The sequence below is a fragment of the Rhodamnia argentea genome, chromosome 7 (assembly GCF_020921035.1).
Source record: "Rhodamnia argentea isolate NSW1041297 chromosome 7, ASM2092103v1, whole genome shotgun sequence".
Classification (NCBI taxonomy): Eukaryota; Viridiplantae; Streptophyta; class Magnoliopsida; order Myrtales; family Myrtaceae; genus Rhodamnia; species Rhodamnia argentea.
The window spans coordinates 29,017,156-29,034,147 of NC_063156.1; the positions used below are offsets into that span (position 1 = coordinate 29,017,156).

The 16,992-nt window shown below is 38.5% G+C and overlaps 1 protein-coding gene across 1 annotated transcript; it reads left to right on the forward strand.

Annotated features, from left to right (window-relative positions):
• The first annotated feature begins 9,796 nt into the window (after positions 1 to 9,796).
• On the forward strand, positions 9,797 to 15,326 carry LOC115749505 (NADPH-dependent aldo-keto reductase, chloroplastic-like). Its single transcript, XM_030686337.2, has 8 exons — positions 9,797 to 9,949; positions 12,478 to 12,729; positions 12,813 to 12,863; positions 12,949 to 13,025; positions 13,405 to 13,492; positions 13,817 to 14,092; positions 14,665 to 14,910; positions 15,001 to 15,326. Exons 1-8 carry the CDS (start codon positions 9,797 to 9,799, stop codon positions 15,085 to 15,087), a joined length of 1,230 nt encoding a protein of 409 aa, XP_030542197.2. The 3' UTR covers positions 15,088 to 15,326.
• The last annotated feature ends 1,666 nt before the right edge of the window (positions 15,327 to 16,992 follow it).

Below are 16,992 nucleotides of genomic sequence, written 5' to 3' on the forward strand. Positions count from 1 at the left end.
TTCATGCACTCTATTCACGAGGGTGCTTTGTGTTGAGAAATTCTATTAGATTTTGAAGTTAACTAAACCGCTGTTGTATCTTGAAAAGACTTTGTAACACCTTATGAATATATCATTATCTCTTATACATTTAATGTGCTAAATGCTTATATACTAATAGAAGCAGGTTACATGGACAAAAGTAAATTCTCTCAGGACATATTCCATCATTTATGGCAAAATATATTCTGAATCTTCATGCAATCCTTATAGTTGTTATAAACTCAAACTTATTTGTTTTTATGGTGAAATATTCCTCATTATCGGCTCATCATCTGGCTGGTATTTCTTTCCTAAGTTATATTGATTGTTCAGCAATCTTGGAGATCATCTTGGTAACTTTCCGTACAAGAAATCTTGATTGATTGGCAATCACCCCGAAAATAATTTCCTTTCTTTGAAACTCGATTTGTAAATTCAAGGATTTGATTGCATGAGCGCGTTATGCGAGCAAATCCTCTCAAATCTCTGTTCTTTTAACCTCAAATGGCTACGTGATCTTTGTTTATCAATATGTCAATGGCTAGTTTGAGATTGATCCTTGAGGTGATTTCTATTCGACGGGAAGCTTGGATGTCGAGGAATTTATAATGACCACAAGGCACTGTGGAGCGAGAGAGATCAAGAGTTCATCATCCATATTTCAAAAGAGCTACATAGATTCTAAATTTGCTTCTTGTGCTTATCATTGAGATCTTTTAAGAGGTGTTGTACAAAGTTTAAAAGTGTGTAAAGTGGAAAGCTTTGGGTAGAAGCAGCATTCGCTTTTGTTGAAGTGCTTGACTATTAGTGACGCAGCACTTAGCACGTAAATTCTAGCAAATCTTGCTAAGAGAGGAATCTCAAAGTTCAATAATCAATAATTATCCTCAAAGACGTTATAATAACGCCTTTTATAGGGCGTTAACCCTAAACCTAACCCTAGTAGGATTCTAAGCATCAAAATCCAAAATTACAAAACTGCAATTAATAGTAAAATAAATCCCCAAAAATACTTAAAAAAAATAGGAAAACCCATCTAGACATTTCTGAATCGCCAAAATCCATCATTAGTCACAGTCAAAGGCTGTGAATATTGATCGAGACGCCGTTTTGCTTCAGCCGACCGAATTTGAGCTCGATCCGATGTCGTTCACCCGATCCGCCGGTTCTTGGCACATCACCGTTTCGCCTTTCGATTGGATTTTTGCCTGTCCAATCGATCCAGAAATGCACTACCAATACATTTCGCATCAATTAGCTATCACATTTTTTTTGTAATATCTCATTTGATTACTTAGTAGAATCCAACCAGTAGTTTATTAGTGTGGGAGAATAGCATAGGCTTTATCAAATATCGAACCACTAAAAACTATCGTTCATTGCTCTCTATTCTCTTACTCGCATCTATCTACACTCCGATAGAAGCAATGCACAATTATGTTCTCCATATTCACCCTTATCAAATTTGAAATTTTTATTTCCACATTATTTTATCCAGTTTGAGTATAATCACTTATTCACCCCCTCTAGGTGATAGCATTAGCAAACAACATATTGCGGCATACATGCTCATGTTAAACAAATGTTTTCACCGACTAGGTCATGATACAAACCCAAACCATTAGTTGGGCTTTCTCTTTCGTGAAACTTAAATAAAGACCTGACTCGCCATTAAGCCACTATCGGTTCATAAATCTTCTTGACTAATCCGGCCAGTTCGAAGTCATTGTCGATGATGATCTTTAGAGTGAAGGAAGCAAAATTCGACCCGACTTCGATCATCCAAAACTTAAAAAACGTCGGACATACGGAAAGCTGCGTAGAACGGAAATTAGCAGAGCGCCCACGTATTTAGTAGGACAGAAATGATAAGTAGGTTAAAATTTCAGAGAAGAGCAGCTTGGCTTATGATATAGTTTTATCGTCAAGCTTGATAACGCTGTCAATCTATTTAGACCACTGGGAAGAATGATTGGTATGCTGCTCTGTGCAGGAATCGATTCATGACTACGTATGATGTATAATAAGTTTGGTACCTTTCACGCTCAACCACCGCTTGACTTATGAAATATAATTTATGTTTCTTTCGCTCAACCCTAGTCGACAACTAGCTGATGGCCCGAGGCCCAAGGCCGCGGCCAGCGAGGGCTTCGTAGCCCTTGCCTAGTGGCTGCCGGGTCGGCCGGCGACTTGCTGGGTAAGCAAATAACAAATAACAAAAAATAAAAATAAAAAAAGAAAATAAAAGATCATAAAATATATTAATGACTCAATAGTTAGGTAACCCATTTAAGACCCATTAAGTTATTAAGTATAGACAAAAAAAAAAGTGGCCTATTTATGACCTACTTAAGTATGTTAAGCAACCCATTTATGATATACAATCTTAAATGTGGGTTAAAATATGGATTCTCGATCTATTTTGCCACCTTTACTTTAGGCATATATGAAATGGAGGAGGTATGCAAGAAACTTTAAAATTTGAACTCTTGAATATCTAACTAATTTTCAAATCTCGATAACCCGAGAATATCGACTTTACATCTTTGTCTTTAAGTTGATTGAAGAAAATTCCAGATAAAAAAATTATTTCTTCCTTTTTCTTTAGATTTTTTTTCTTCTCGTGCGGCTATGATGGCTTGACTAAGTTATGTTAAAACTCATACGAGTAGGTCACGTTGGCAGGTGTTTGATTTCTTTTATTCATTAGCAAATTGATTTGGGGAGTTCCATCTGAAACTAATGGCATAGGATGCCAAAACTCTCATCCTCTCATTGGTCAAGATATATACGTAAAATTATGAAAGTCAACGCAGGCATTATCGCTCCATATTCAAAATCATAATTGTTTACAATGGAAAGCGACTGGAGAAGATTGGATTCAATGTACACATGCATTATTGCCAACAAAAATGAATTTCCATAATCGTCAACTTCATGGAGATATTGTCGATTAGGATCATTGCTCCTACCATTCTGTCGTCACTTTATGAATTTGTACTGAAGTTGCCAATGGCTTTCATCAGTTACTTCTAGTTGTAGAACACCTGAAGGACAACCCCCAAAAGTCGTGATAAAGTTACCTCAAATTAAAAAAAAAAAAAAACAACGAAGATGATCTGCAATAATTCAACCTCTTAAATATTATGTTCGATTGAATTTGATAGTTTTGGTTAAGTCTCTCGTTCTATTTGTGATTGGATATGCACATTTCGTGTCTTTCGGAAAACATCTGTTTTTCGGTAGCGCTCATGCTAGGTTATTGACCTTTGAGGTACTTTTTTTTTCTATAAATATCTAAATTATAATAAGTCGACTGATTAAGTGTTTTGTTTGGATATACCAAATCCCTTATTCAAATTTAGCGTAACCCACTCGTATTAACCTTTGGGCGCACGCCCGACCGCCCAACAAGTGGAGCCTTATCCAATGCATGCGGATGGAGCCATTTTCGTGTATCGGTGGGTAGTCAAATCGATGATTGAATAATAAGTGTAATATGAAAAATGAACAAGACTAAGGCTCCATTTATTTCGCAGAAAATGAGTCATTTCTGGAAAATATTTTCCCGGAAGTCAATTTCCAAGAAAATGATGGTATTTTTCAGTGTTTCGTTGAAATATGAAAAAGATCAAGAAAATATTTTCTATTGTTTGGAATTGAAAATTTAATTTAATTTTCCTCCATGCACTTCATTTAATAATTTGTTTCGCTCAAGGCCGGTGACGCTTGGCCGAGCCTCGCTCGAGGCCGATGACGCTAGGCCTCACCTGGCCGGCCACCGGTTGCGGTCGTGGCTAACGACCGGTGAAGAAGGAATACTAAAAAAAAAATAAAAAAAAAAGATGAAAAAAGGGAAAAAAAAATTAAAGAAAGTAATTAAAAAATAAATTTCATCCAAAAAATAAAATTTTCAAATTTTGAAAACATAAATAAAAATGAAAAGAAAGAAAAAAAATAATTAAAAAGAAAAAATAATTGAAAGAGAGGAGGAATGAAAAGTGTGGAAAATATTTTCCTCTTCTCAAAATGAGGAAATCATTTTCCTTAGTTTTAAAATGTTTTTTTGTTGACCGGAAATTATTTTCCATTGACCGCTCATTTTCCGCCACCCAAACACTAGAAATCGGGAAAAATATTTTCCGTGAAGGCTCCATTTGTTTCGCAAAAAATGAGTCATTTCTGAAAAATGTTTTCCAGAAAGTCAACTTTCAAGGAAATGACTATGTTTTCCGGTGTTTTGTTGAATATGAAAAAGACTCGGAAAATATTTTTCGTTGTTTGGTATGGAAAATTAGATTTAATTTTCCTCCATGCATACCATCAATAATTTTTTGTTTTCCTTTTTTTTCTTTTCATTTTTCATTTTTTAAAAAAATTCAAAATTTTCAAAATTTTAATTATTTATCTTTTCCTTTTCCTTTTTCCTCTTTTATTTTTCCTTTTTATGTTTTTATTTTTTTCCATTTTTGTTTTTTGTTGGCCACCGACCACAATGACGGCCGCAGGAGAGGGTCGGCCTAGTTGAGCCTTGCACAAGGCCGGTGATGACTCACCTGGCCCCGCTCAAGGCCGATGAAGCCGTGCCTTGCCTATGGCCGTGGCCGGCAACCGACTGAACGAGAAGTAGGTATAAGGCAAAAAAAAAAAAAAAAAGAGAGAGAAAAAAAAATGTAAAGGAAACAATTTAAAAAATATTTTTTATTTTTTTGGTCGAAATAAATAAAAATAAAAATAATAAAATATATTTGAAATTTTTTTTAAAAATAAATAAAAATGAAAAGAAAGTAACAAAATAACTAAAAAGAATGAATAAATGAAAGTGAGGGGGAAGAAAAGATAAGTAACAAAATAACTAAAAGATGAGAAGAGGAAAACATTTTCCCCATTTTCGAAATAGCTTTTTCCAAAAGGGAAAAATGTTTTCCCAGACATGCTTATTTTCCACCACCCCAAATGACAGAAAAATCTAGAAAAAATTTTCAAAAAATTTATTTTCCACGAAACGAACGAAGCCTAATGTGCTCGTTATTCACTTCCATTATTATGTGCACAATTCACAAACCGTAGAAGCCAACAATTTAAAAAGGCCACCAGTGCACGCCAGTGGGCTTGCACAAACGTGGGTGGTCAACTTTTCTTGGGCCTTTTCCTCTCCTACGGTTTAAAATTTCTTGAGATGCGTAGTTTCTACACGCATATTATTTTGAGCAAGCTCGCATAACTTGAGGATCTCTCGATCTAGCCAATCGAATTTGAGACAAAATGAGTGGCGGAGGAAACCTTGCGAAAAATGTGTTATCCCATATAACCTGGTGATCATTTCGGGCTTAAAAACATTTCTTAAGAATCAAATCCTTTGGTCAACACTTTGACCATTGCCATTTCAAATTTTCAATAAAAATCTGTTCGAAGCGCGGAAAAATTCCAATATCTTGTAGCTCAAGTAGATGGGGGCAGTGCCACCCCCTCACCAAGGCATATCTTCTTCTTTCCTCGCAATGCTAACCAATTAGCACACTCGCTACATTCATGCCGCACCGATATTAAACTTTTAGCTCTCAAAATCGCTTAGTACCTACATTCATGGGGAGAGCCAGAAACAAATAATTCACTATTATCGGACAATCATAGTTACAGCCGATCATACGCTCGAGTATTTCCCACACTAGATTAAGCCCAAGCAAATCCACAAGTATTGGAATTTTGCCATGCTTCCAACGGATTATTGTCATTTCTCGTTTATTTCTCAATTTCTCTCGCATTGATTTTATGGCAAGATCCATTGACGTTTCCGTGTTATAATACAAGTATTTGCTTACTTATATTCTCGTTTCTTTTCTTTCCCTTTCTTCTACTTTCGTATATGAGAACGTGTAAATAGTATTTGGATAGCCGACGGGACTATGGCCCATTTATTCACGCAGAATTGAAGAAAGTTCATTGACTCCACCTGCTTCTTTCTTCACCTAATACTCACACTCACACACACACACACACACACACACATACACACACACGTACACTCACACACGATAATCTACAAGACTCTTAGGGCGGCTTCATCTACTATCAAGAGTAAGACAACAGAGCGAGACATGATCTGAACAGCTTGTGTCTTCTCTTCTGTGTTCCTCTAATGTCACTTGGCTAAGAGGACATGGTCAGAACACGTAACTCCTTGACTCCATTTTTGTGCCATGCGGAATTGCTGGTTATATGAACGACTAGCGAGCTCACGATCTTCTACACAGCCCGTTTATCCTTCTTGTGGTCAAGTTCGATTGTATCAACGTATTTATGTTACGCGAAACAAGCGATTGAACAATAAATAGACAGAATAAGAAAATAGACCGGACACCGGATATCGATGTATGTGGTTCGATCGTAGAGACCTACGTCCACGGGGAGAGTAACAACGAATTCTACTACGGATCAAGCGATACACGGAAATTACAGACCAAACTCGAATAACTCAAACACTCTCGTTTCCCAAACCCAATTACAATCAAATAACACACACAGTATTTAGCCTCGATTCCGCGTGAAATAATCTCTCAATCTCAACTAAGGAATTATACAAATCTAATCATAAGATTTAATTGGCTATTGAAATACTCAATCTTTTGATGTAATTAACGAAACTCGAAAGCTCACGAGAAAATTGCCTCTGCCCATCAACTTGGGCGCTCCAAGCACTCAGATATTGGCGCTTCCAGACCTCTCTGCCCTTTTTTGCCGAATTCACATACAAATATAATGATATATGAAGCCAAGTTGACCGAATCATGGTCCGATTCGAAGTCCACTTGGATCAAAATATTGATTCGGTCAACCCAAGAAAAGTCTAACATGGATTATCCCTTTTCTTGGTCAACCCCGTCACGAAGAGAAGTCCACGTCCAAGTCAGAATAGGATAACTGCAAAAGATCTTCCTTTGTTTTTTTTTTTTTTTCTCGCCGACTCCAACGGATGAGTTCTGCTCTTGATCAAGATTTGATATATACCAAACAGAAAATATATTTCCACTGCAGATATTCACAATCTTGCACGCCAATCTTATATCCAAATATTTAAATTTGCACTTTGAGTTGAAACTCAAGACATATTTTAACAGTTTATATGCCAAAAAATATTGTCGTAGTACTTGGTTGATTCTTTAACCTGTTCAATCATCTTTATCTAATATGGCTACTATGGGCACAGACCTCTTCATCTGCGAACTAGAAAACCTCTCATGCTATCCCGGACGCCGAACTACGATATAGTAGCAATCGTTCCCCCTTCTCTCCTCTCTAGCTCACCCTCCGCTCTGACTCACTGTCCGTAAGAAGCCTTGCCGTGCAAGCTCCGTCGCCGTCGTTGTTGTTGGCACTAGGCTCAAAGTCTGGGCCCAAACAGATAGAAGGTAAAGGCCCAAACCAAATTATGACAATTACACAAACCAAGAAGCCGATTGATGATATGCTTGATGAGCTCATCGATCATGAATGGCATGAATAGCACAATCCACAAAGTCCGTCATTGGAATGCCTCAATAAGCTTATCTGTCGTGAAGGTCATAAGTAGCATATCCGTAAAATGAAAGGGTGGAATGCCTAAATAAGCTCATCGATCGATTTGAAACAAAAAAAAAAAAAAAAGTTGAAGACTGAGTCAAGGAGGCCATCGCGAAACGATTTGAGACCAATTTTTGGTTTTTTCAACCAAAATCTATGGTCATGACAGAACGAGTTTTCTTGTAGTGAATTGGTCACAGATAAAACTCATCATATCTCACAAGTTTTGGGAACGGCAACACTACACTTAACATGATAAACCTCGGGCGAGCGACGGGCGATGTAACAAGTCAATAAAAACGAGAGCAGAGCACACATGATGCTTAGTGATCAGCTGATTCACGCTGCATCATTACTATTCTCGGTGTAACTCACAAGAAATCCTTTCTCTTAATTAAGACGTAGGAATTGAGTTAAAAATCCATATTCTCATATTCAATAAAATGGGTCAAATATGGGTTAGTCAAGTTTTAGTAAATAGATTGTTAATAGGTTTAAGTTGTAAGTCTTTCTTATACGTGGGTTATAAATAGACTTGCATTTAAACCTACTTACAACCCACTTAACTTATAAAGGTTATTAGTTGAGTCAACCCATTAATGTGATGGTATCCTCTTGAACATTTTTTATACTTTTATTTGTAATATATGACATTTTAAATTTTTCTTTTTATTTCTTTCTTTTACTCCTTTTTTTTCCTACGAAGTACGGTGAGGGTTGTCGGTCGACCCTCATCCATGATTGGCGAGGGCTTCGCGACCCTCGCCCGTGGTCAGAGAGGGTTGGCTATGATTCTTGCTGGGTTTTGTTAAAAAAAAAAAGAAAATAAAAAATAAAAAGTAAGAATTTTTTTAAAAAAATTAGAAAAAATTATTGCATGAAATTGTTTTAGTAATATAATTTTCTTTAAAAATTATGAGAAACAAGTTTTCCTAGATTTAGTTAAATATGGAAGTGTTCAAGTAATATGAGTATGGGTCATATGTGGATCGTTAGATTTGTATTGCATGTAAATGGATAAAAAATAGTTAAATGTGTCAATTTGGATAGGACCATCTTCGACCCGACCCACCCGATTGAAAGGTCTATTAGCAACATAAATAAGAGAGGTATGTCGGTTCCTTCGTCCGGATGAAGAAAACCCATGTGAAAAGTCACGAAGATGAAGGCCAGGTAGTGGCTTCAGTTATCTTGTTCATCAAGAATGGTGAATAAAACCAAAAACAATAAGCGACGCGTGATATGAACCGAGTAAAACGACGATTCCCATGCACCAACTGCATCGGACAGTGCTAATTATATTGGCGTGAACCATATGATAAACAAGACACGACCCCAAGAACTGAGAACACGAATTACACAAGTGGCACGAGACAGCCTCCGAAGAAAACCAGACTCGATCAAACTTGCATAAAATATTAGCAAGATGAAACCGGCACGAAGCAAAAGGGGGGGCCATGGAAAACCATTAAAGAAGCAAAGGACCGACCAATCAAGACGAAAAAGCGCAGAGTCATCGAACCAACACCCACAAAGAACTACTAAACAAGTCCGGAAAGATGAACAAAAAGCGACGCTAAGTATGATGTGGTGAGCTGTGTAACGAAAGGGAATGGGTGTGGTTCGGATAGATTTTTCATGAGACGTAGCTTTCAACGCCTTCGTGCGGTTTTTGCGTTCAACACATGCTCGGCTTTGGCTTCAAGAGGTTGAATGGATTGATCGGGAAAAAATTATTACTTAAAGTTAATCATCATGGACCGAGTCTATTACATAGAGAAAAATAATCACGATTTTTTAGGTGCTTTCATTTCGCCGAAAATGAATAATTTAAGACATATTCTCCAAAAAATATCATATTTTTCACAAAAATGAATGAACGAAAAATAATTTCTCTTTATCGAAAATATTTAGACATAAATTGTTTCAGATAATAAAAATATCATTCATTGGCTAATTACTTCAAACAATACAAGCAATGATTTTTTAAGAATTTTTTTAAAATTATTCATTTTTTGCGGAACAAGTCGGCTTATCGTGATTATCCAGTCCCTAGCACCACGTCATCGACCTTTTTCTCTCTTATAAACCAATCGAACCACCGCCCTCGTGGAAAGTAAACCTCACCTTCTCTTTCTTCTTCTTCTTCTTCTTCTTCTCTTTCTTCTTCCATCTCCTCTCCACTCTTTGGGAAATCATTCTTGGGAAGATTATAATGGAGGGTCTCATTCCGTTCGTGTATAGGGTCGTGGTGGAATACAAGAATGGGAAGCAAGGGCCGCTCGGGGCGTTGTTCAATGAGTCCCCTTCGGCTTCGTACGCCAGGCTCCCCTGCGATTCGGGCTGGACTCAGATCTCGGACCTCCAGGTGATCCGACTGGACCGCGACGGCAACTTCTCGATGACTTCACCTTCACCGGATTCGACCAGCGACAACTCGCAAATTAACGTTTCATCCGGAGTTCATTCTCCGGTTCGCCGCCTCATACCTCGTCCCGCCGTTATGTGATACGAAAGGGTCGTATGCATGGAGGAACTTGAGTTGAATAGTTTATGGGTTTGGTGATAAAAAAAAAAAAAAATTAGTGTGGTTTGTGGCCTTATTATTACTATTTTTGGTAATTTTTTCTTTGCTTTTTGGGACTTTTGTTGCAAGTAATAAGACTGGAGAAGCCAAAAGGGCCCCATGCGTTGGTGTCTAGTATGCAAGATGTGAAAGTGTTATGAGGAGACTATTATGCATTAGGATTGCGTAAATTATGCGTTGTTATGATTAAGAAAAGAGTAGATCTAAGGATTTAGTGGCTGAGTGGCCCCCTCTGTTTTCTGCTTTTTTGTTTTATTTGGAATCTAGAAGTTACTACTTTTGGGATTTGGATTTGTTTTTTTTTAATATATTATTTCGTACAAGGAATTGAGATATCTTAATGATAACTAGATAAGGTGCGCTTCGAGCGGCCAGCTTTATCTGATCGAGGGCTGGAGCAGAAGGGTCGAGGTACTATTCAAGTGCGAAGAACCCTGGACGTGACTGCAATTAAACCCGTGCGGTGTACGAGATAATATAATTGTCGTAAACGCTGGACTTTGCTTACAATAAGGAAAGGTAGATAATTAAGAAATTTGATGTCATTTCTGGAGGAAGACAATATTAGTTATTTTCTATTGAAGGTGGTATCACCCTAGAGCAATTAAAAACTTGTGCTAAAAGAAACCACTTAAGAATGGAATAACTTCAAATAACATCACATATAATTGAAACATAAGGAGATATTTAAGAACAACACATGTAAATCATATCATATACTTGTATCACTTGTATTGGTTTTTATTTGGCGGATGTTTAGATTAGTCACTTTTTTTCAATCTTATACTTACAAATCTGCTTCTAACTTATTGCATTGCTAATTAATCACAGTCAAGGAAATAAAAGTAAATACATTGGTAATAAAGCTCGTCATAGGATGATTAAATCTTTTCGAGAAATGCTACACATTAATTTCATAATGATGTAGAGAGGATGGAAAATGATGTCTCAAAGGTTAGAAGTCATAATGGAGGTTTTGAGTTTTGATCAATTGTTAAGGGTGAAAATGAGACAAATAATCCATAAACTTTGATTTAATATGCAATGTGGTCCCTGAATTTTTATTTGTTCAATGAAGTCCTTAGAATTCTGGTACATGTTCAATTAAGTCCCAATAGTCCATGAAAATTTGAAATGTTGTCCTTGAACTTGAATTAATGGAAAAAAAAATATCATACATTTTTCATATCGTTGATGGACTAAATTGAGCACGTGCCAAAAGTCCAGGACTACATCGAACAAATCAAAAGTTCATAAGCCAAATTGTACGTCGAGGTAAAATTAAAGGATAACATTAAACAAATTAAAAGTTTATGGACCACATTGCATTGAGTCAAAATTCAGGGACATCCCTTTTAATGGAGGTCTTGAGTTTTGATTTATCATAATGGAATCACACCTAAGGTCTATAAATAAATAGAAAAACCGCATCCCTTAATGTGTAAAACTTATGAAAATTAGAGTGGAAATTAGAGTATGATGAAGAGTTCCAACCTTTCGGTTTGAGGGGTAATTTTGGTTTTAAAAGAAGTTCGGAAACAAGAGGAGGAGTTCCGTAGTTCTATATATTTTGTGGATTTACATTATTACTAAGAAAGTTATGCTTCATAATTGTTAGATTTTCGACCCAAAAAAAAATTATTGGATTTTCCATCACAAATGATCATTGAATTGCCCTCTTATCACGTGCCTTTTTTATTCTCTTGTGGCTATTGTGAACCTCGATATGTTCCTTTGGCTTCTTATCTACTTCTTCTCTTCTTTTTCTCCTTCTATTATCCTTGTGCTTAACGATCCGATTGAACGTCTAATTTATCCAATTCAATATTAATGGGAAAAAAAAAACATAGATGTGGGTACTAATGGCATTTCACAGTTAATATGTAATACAATGACAAAGTTTCGCTCCACTTTCATTTACACTGATCTAGAAAAGACAATGATTTGTCGATAGTATCGTTGACGTTAAAATATCTTTTTTCGGAATAATTGTGAGAGTATGTATACCCAAAATTTTTGTTTCGAAAGTGGAAAAATGAAATGTCGGCGTGCTTTTTGCATTAAAACAGAAAAGAGAAAATGAAAAAATAAAAATAAAAAAATAAAAGAAAATCGTGCTTAATAGAAAAATGAAAAAAGAAAAGGAGGGATTTTGGCCTGAAATAGTCGGAGGGTTATACTTCTAGTCCGGCGAGGCCCTTGGCCCCTTTGACTTTGACCGTCTCTCTGACCGACATCGGCCACAAAATGCCAAAAACTGGAGCGACCGTTAATCAAATCGCTTTCGCCGCCACCTTATTCTCTTTCGTCTTCTTCTCGGCGACGTGCGCAACAAATCTCCCGCCTTCAGCTCCTCCCAAGTTTTAGCATTGCGTCGATTCAAGCCGCGACTGCTACTACCGCTGCGTACCCTGCAACCACCAAACGGCATGGCGAAAGAAAACGAACCCGGGTGTCTGTGCTTCGACCTCAACACGGGAGCTAAGATCCCATCGGTCGGGCTCGGGACCTGGAAGGCTCCTCCCGGCGTTGTCGGCCAGGCCGTCGTTGAGGCCGTCAAGGTTCCCTCTCCCTCTCTCTCCTCTCTCTACCTTCGTCGCCGTCCAAATTGGACGATGTTGCTTCAACGTTCCTCGTAATGCAGGCCGGTTACAGGCACATCGACTGCGCCCGAGTTTACGACAATGAGAAAGAGGTGAATTGGGTTTCTTTCAGATTGTCTTTCGATTCGTCATGAGTATGCAGTTGTTTATGTAGTTGAAAAATAATTCGTATTACAGGTAGGCGTGGCTTTGAATGAGCTATTTTCCTCAGGAGTTGTAGCTCGAAATGAGATGTTTATCACATCCAAGTTGTGGTATGCCTTCGTTCAGCCTGCCTGTTGAGACTTTATTTTTCATGTCTATGGTTTGGAGTTGGTTTCAATGAACTAGGGCGCTCGTGGGTTCAAAGTTGCAGAATTTGTCTAAGTCATATGTTTGTCATTATTTCTTGTGACTTTAGATTGATTACAAAAAAAAAAAAATGGAAAGAAAAGCTCTTCTCATGTAGAACTGCCTATAATTTTTCCCTTCTATAATTTCAAATTCAGTTATTTCGAGCCACGGCAATCATCGGTTCTGAATCCAAGATTTTTCTGAAAAACGTTTTGGGCCTTGTGATTTTGGTTTGGATTGATATTTCGTTAATTCATGCACTGCTACTGCATTTAAGTTTCAGATTGATTACAAATGCAGGTGCAGCGACCATTCGCCCGATGATGTTTCCAAGGCTCTAACTACGAGCTTACAAGACCTGCAACTCGACTACGTTGATTTATATCTTGTATGTTGTTTTTGACGCAAGCATTTCCAATGTTTGTTTGTGCACTGACTTTAAATTAGTCTAGACTGATCATAGATCTGAAATTTGGCTCTTCTTGAGGAGCTTCATCATAGCCAAAGTGGAGTATTGCATACCTTTTTTAGTGCAGTTCAGGATTGAGATTGGAGAGGAGAAGCTTCTCGTTAGCAAATTCTAAAGTACAGAAAGGAACACCAAAATTCTAGTAGAGGCTGAGGCTGAGGTTTCAAAGCCAACTGCCAAGAGTGAAGCTGATGATGCTTCTTACATAAAACTCAATTTCGTGTTTTCTTTGCTGTATAATAGATTCATTGGCCTGTGCGGACGAAATCCGGTACTCGGGGCTTTGCCCCAGAAGACATGCTTCCGTTATGCCTTCCCGAGACATGGACGGCCATGGAAGGGTTGTATGCATCAGGTCAGGCTCGTGCAATCGGAGTCAGCAACTTCTCAACTAAAAAGCTGCAGGATCTCCTCAAATACGTGAAAGTGCCTCCAGCCGTGAATCAGGTCGAATGCCACCCTGTTTGGCAGCAACCAGCGCTCCACAACTTGTGCAAATCCACTGGTGTCCATCTCTCGGTAATCTTGGAAAATTTAAGATGCTGAAAGCTCTCCCATTGTATTTCAACTTAACAATATTATTACAGTCAGAATAGTGGCGGATGCCAGTTATCAAGTAGTAGTTGGACAATGTGCAATGGCAGGCGATTGGTAATGGCATATGTCTCACCTGTGGTGCTTTGAACTTGATGTTAATGGTGCTAGCCAGAGTAAGCTAGTGGCCCTTGTGATGGCCGATGTTGCCGTGACCATTGCCAATGATGGTTGCAGCTGCCGGCAGACTGGTCAATGGTGTGGGCATCAGTTGATCATGGGAGGAGCGAAATAAAAGTCGAGCTAGTTACAGGACGTCTTTTAATCATAGAAGCCATCTTCAAAACTTTAATGTGCATTCTTCAACATTTCGAAAAAAGAGCCAGTTCTGCTTCAGTTCAGTGTATTGAGTATGGAAAAGGAGATGTTTTCCCACGACTAAAACACGCACCCTGAGTTTTTTTATTGGCATCCGACAACATATAACACGAATCGTGGACTGTTGATTGTGTAGCATGGGAGCTTCAATTTCAACTGTTGATTAAGATTCTTTGCAGGCTTATTCCCCTTTGGGATCTCCAGGGTCATGGGTGAAGGGGGAGATCCTGAAGGAGCCAGTTCTGGTTGAAATTGCAAAGAAACTCAATAAATCGCCTGCCCAAGTAGCTCTGCGCTGGGGTATTCAGATGGGTCACAGCGTCCTCCCTAAAAGTGTAAACGCGTCCAGGATTAGCGAGAACTTCGATTTGTTCAGTTGGAGCATCCCTCCTGAGCTCTTCGCAACATTCTCTGGACTCCGCCAGGTATATACGTCACTTCTCTATACTCCTGTTGGATCTTCATATTGTTTCTTGATGGCTGTATTCATTTGATCTTGCACATTTGTGATGCAGCAAAGGCTTCTCCAAGGGAACTTTGCGGTCCATGAGACATGTAGTCCTTATAAAAGCCTGAATGAATTGTGGGATGGCGAAATATGAGAGAATTCAGATTTCCCTTGGTATGATGCCGCTGAAGAGGGAAATGATTGCTCCGTTTCTTTTTCTTCTTTCAAAAGCATGTTAGCATTTTGAAAAGAGCGTGGTTTGCTCTGTTTCATTTTTTTTTTCCTGGATAAATATCAGTCTAGGTTTGCTACCTACAATTTGGCTCTGCTAGAAGTGAACTTAGGCTTGTCATGGTGAATCAATTGCCGAATAGTAAGATCTTTAACATTGCTCAGCCTTGTTTCCATCTGCCTGGTCCATCTACTGTTGCATATGTCAATAATAAATTGCTTGACTGATCACATGTTGCTTCTTGATTATATCAGGGATGACGCTAACGGATGTTATAGAGTTCTACTAACTCCCTTTCAATACTCTGGATCTGATATATATATAGGTTAGAAGGGCAACTAAGCTTCTTTTTGTCACAACTCCTGCATAACGTCCCGTAGAGCATAAACGACGGAAATGAACTTGGGTTTACTTCGATTACAATGGGTGATTGGTCGTGTGAGGGACCATGACAGGGCATAGATTAGGAATGGAGGCCTCTTTTGGAGTGTAGATTGCTGGTTTCTGAATACTCTTGTTTGTTTGTTGTTTTTCTGTTCATGTCATTAGAATTAATCATCAGAAAAGTAGAGACGGCTGAAGCTGTTGCAACAAGGAGCCAATTTTCCAACATTTCGCAGCAATACTATAAAGAAGCTCACCTTCTCAGGATATACTTTGACGAGCTCTTTCTCTAGGAATGCCTTTTCGGCCCCTTTCTTCACCAGATCTAACAAATTAATCACCAAAATAAGGAATGTCGGCAAACATGAGTGTCCTAATTGTAAGATCCCGAACCGCAGCGCAAGGAACATAACCAGAAACAGAGGAGTTCTGCTGCCAAGTCATGTTGTCAGCTTTCTTATGTTTTACAGAAGCAAATTATTATGGGTTTAACCAGTCGCGAAACAACTCATGGGACAAAGTTTGCACTCAACATATGCTTTTATTGACAATAGTGACATGAGATTATCATGTCAATGAATGAAGCAATCTACTTCAACAATGATCCTAAACTATGGCAAGTATTATAAAGAAGCCGAAACAGAGAAGAAATTCAGGGTACAACGTTCAACAGATCCAACCACGTTCCGCGAATCTTCTCAAAATATATGTCGTCAAACTGCACTAGATCCACCGCCTCCAGCACCGCCGCCTCCGCCACAAGCAGAACCGGCAGCTGCACCGCCGCCTCCACCACAAGCAGAACTGGCAGCTAAACCTCCATCTCCTGCTCCAAACATCGAGTGATGATGGGCATGATGATGATGGGCATGATGCATGCCGCCGCCGCCGCCGCCGCCCCCGCCAACTCTTAAACGGTAACGACCTCGGAAGATAAAACTTATGACAGCAATTACGGCGAAGACAGCAAAAGCGATTATCACGATTCCCCACGGTTTCATTTTTCTCTAACTAGCTCCAACACGCTCGATAGCCAGTGTATTTGAGAGATATCTGCCAGGCCAATGTGCAGACAACTAAACCCGCGGCGTTTCTATTTAACCACAGCCTGTTTTTTTTTTTTTTTTTTGCCGTATGTTGTGGTGGTCATTGAGGCAACTTTGACCTTTGAATTTTCTGCACTTACCTTTGAAGGAAAAACAAGAACGTGGATATCTACGACAAGCAACCGAACTTAGTCCCAGGATAACACAGGAACAAATTGACCATTTCTGGGATTACGTGGGCACATTCAACATGTTGGCTTGTCAACCATACTATGTTTTTATGCCTGCTGCGACATTCATGCAACAAGTTTATCTGTGGAAGAACATGATAAACTCGGTCCTGAATTTGAATCATGATAATGTGAGCGGTCAACGTGAAAAACGCGGTCCACGCTTG

What these genes read in the sequence shown, in the direction of transcription:
- LOC115749505 (XM_030686337.2), top strand. Translation starts at nt 9,797, where the DNA reads ATGGAGGGTCTCATTCCGTTCGTGTATAGGGTCGTGGTGGAATACAAG. An exon ending in TTTATCACATCCAAGTTGTG is followed by an intron (nt 13,026 to 13,404) that starts GTATGCCTTCGT and finishes TTACAAATGCAG; the next exon opens with GTGCAGCGACCATTCGCCCG. An exon ending in ACTACGTTGATTTATATCTT is followed by an intron (nt 13,493 to 13,816) that starts GTATGTTGTTTT and finishes GCTGTATAATAG; the next exon opens with ATTCATTGGCCTGTGCGGAC.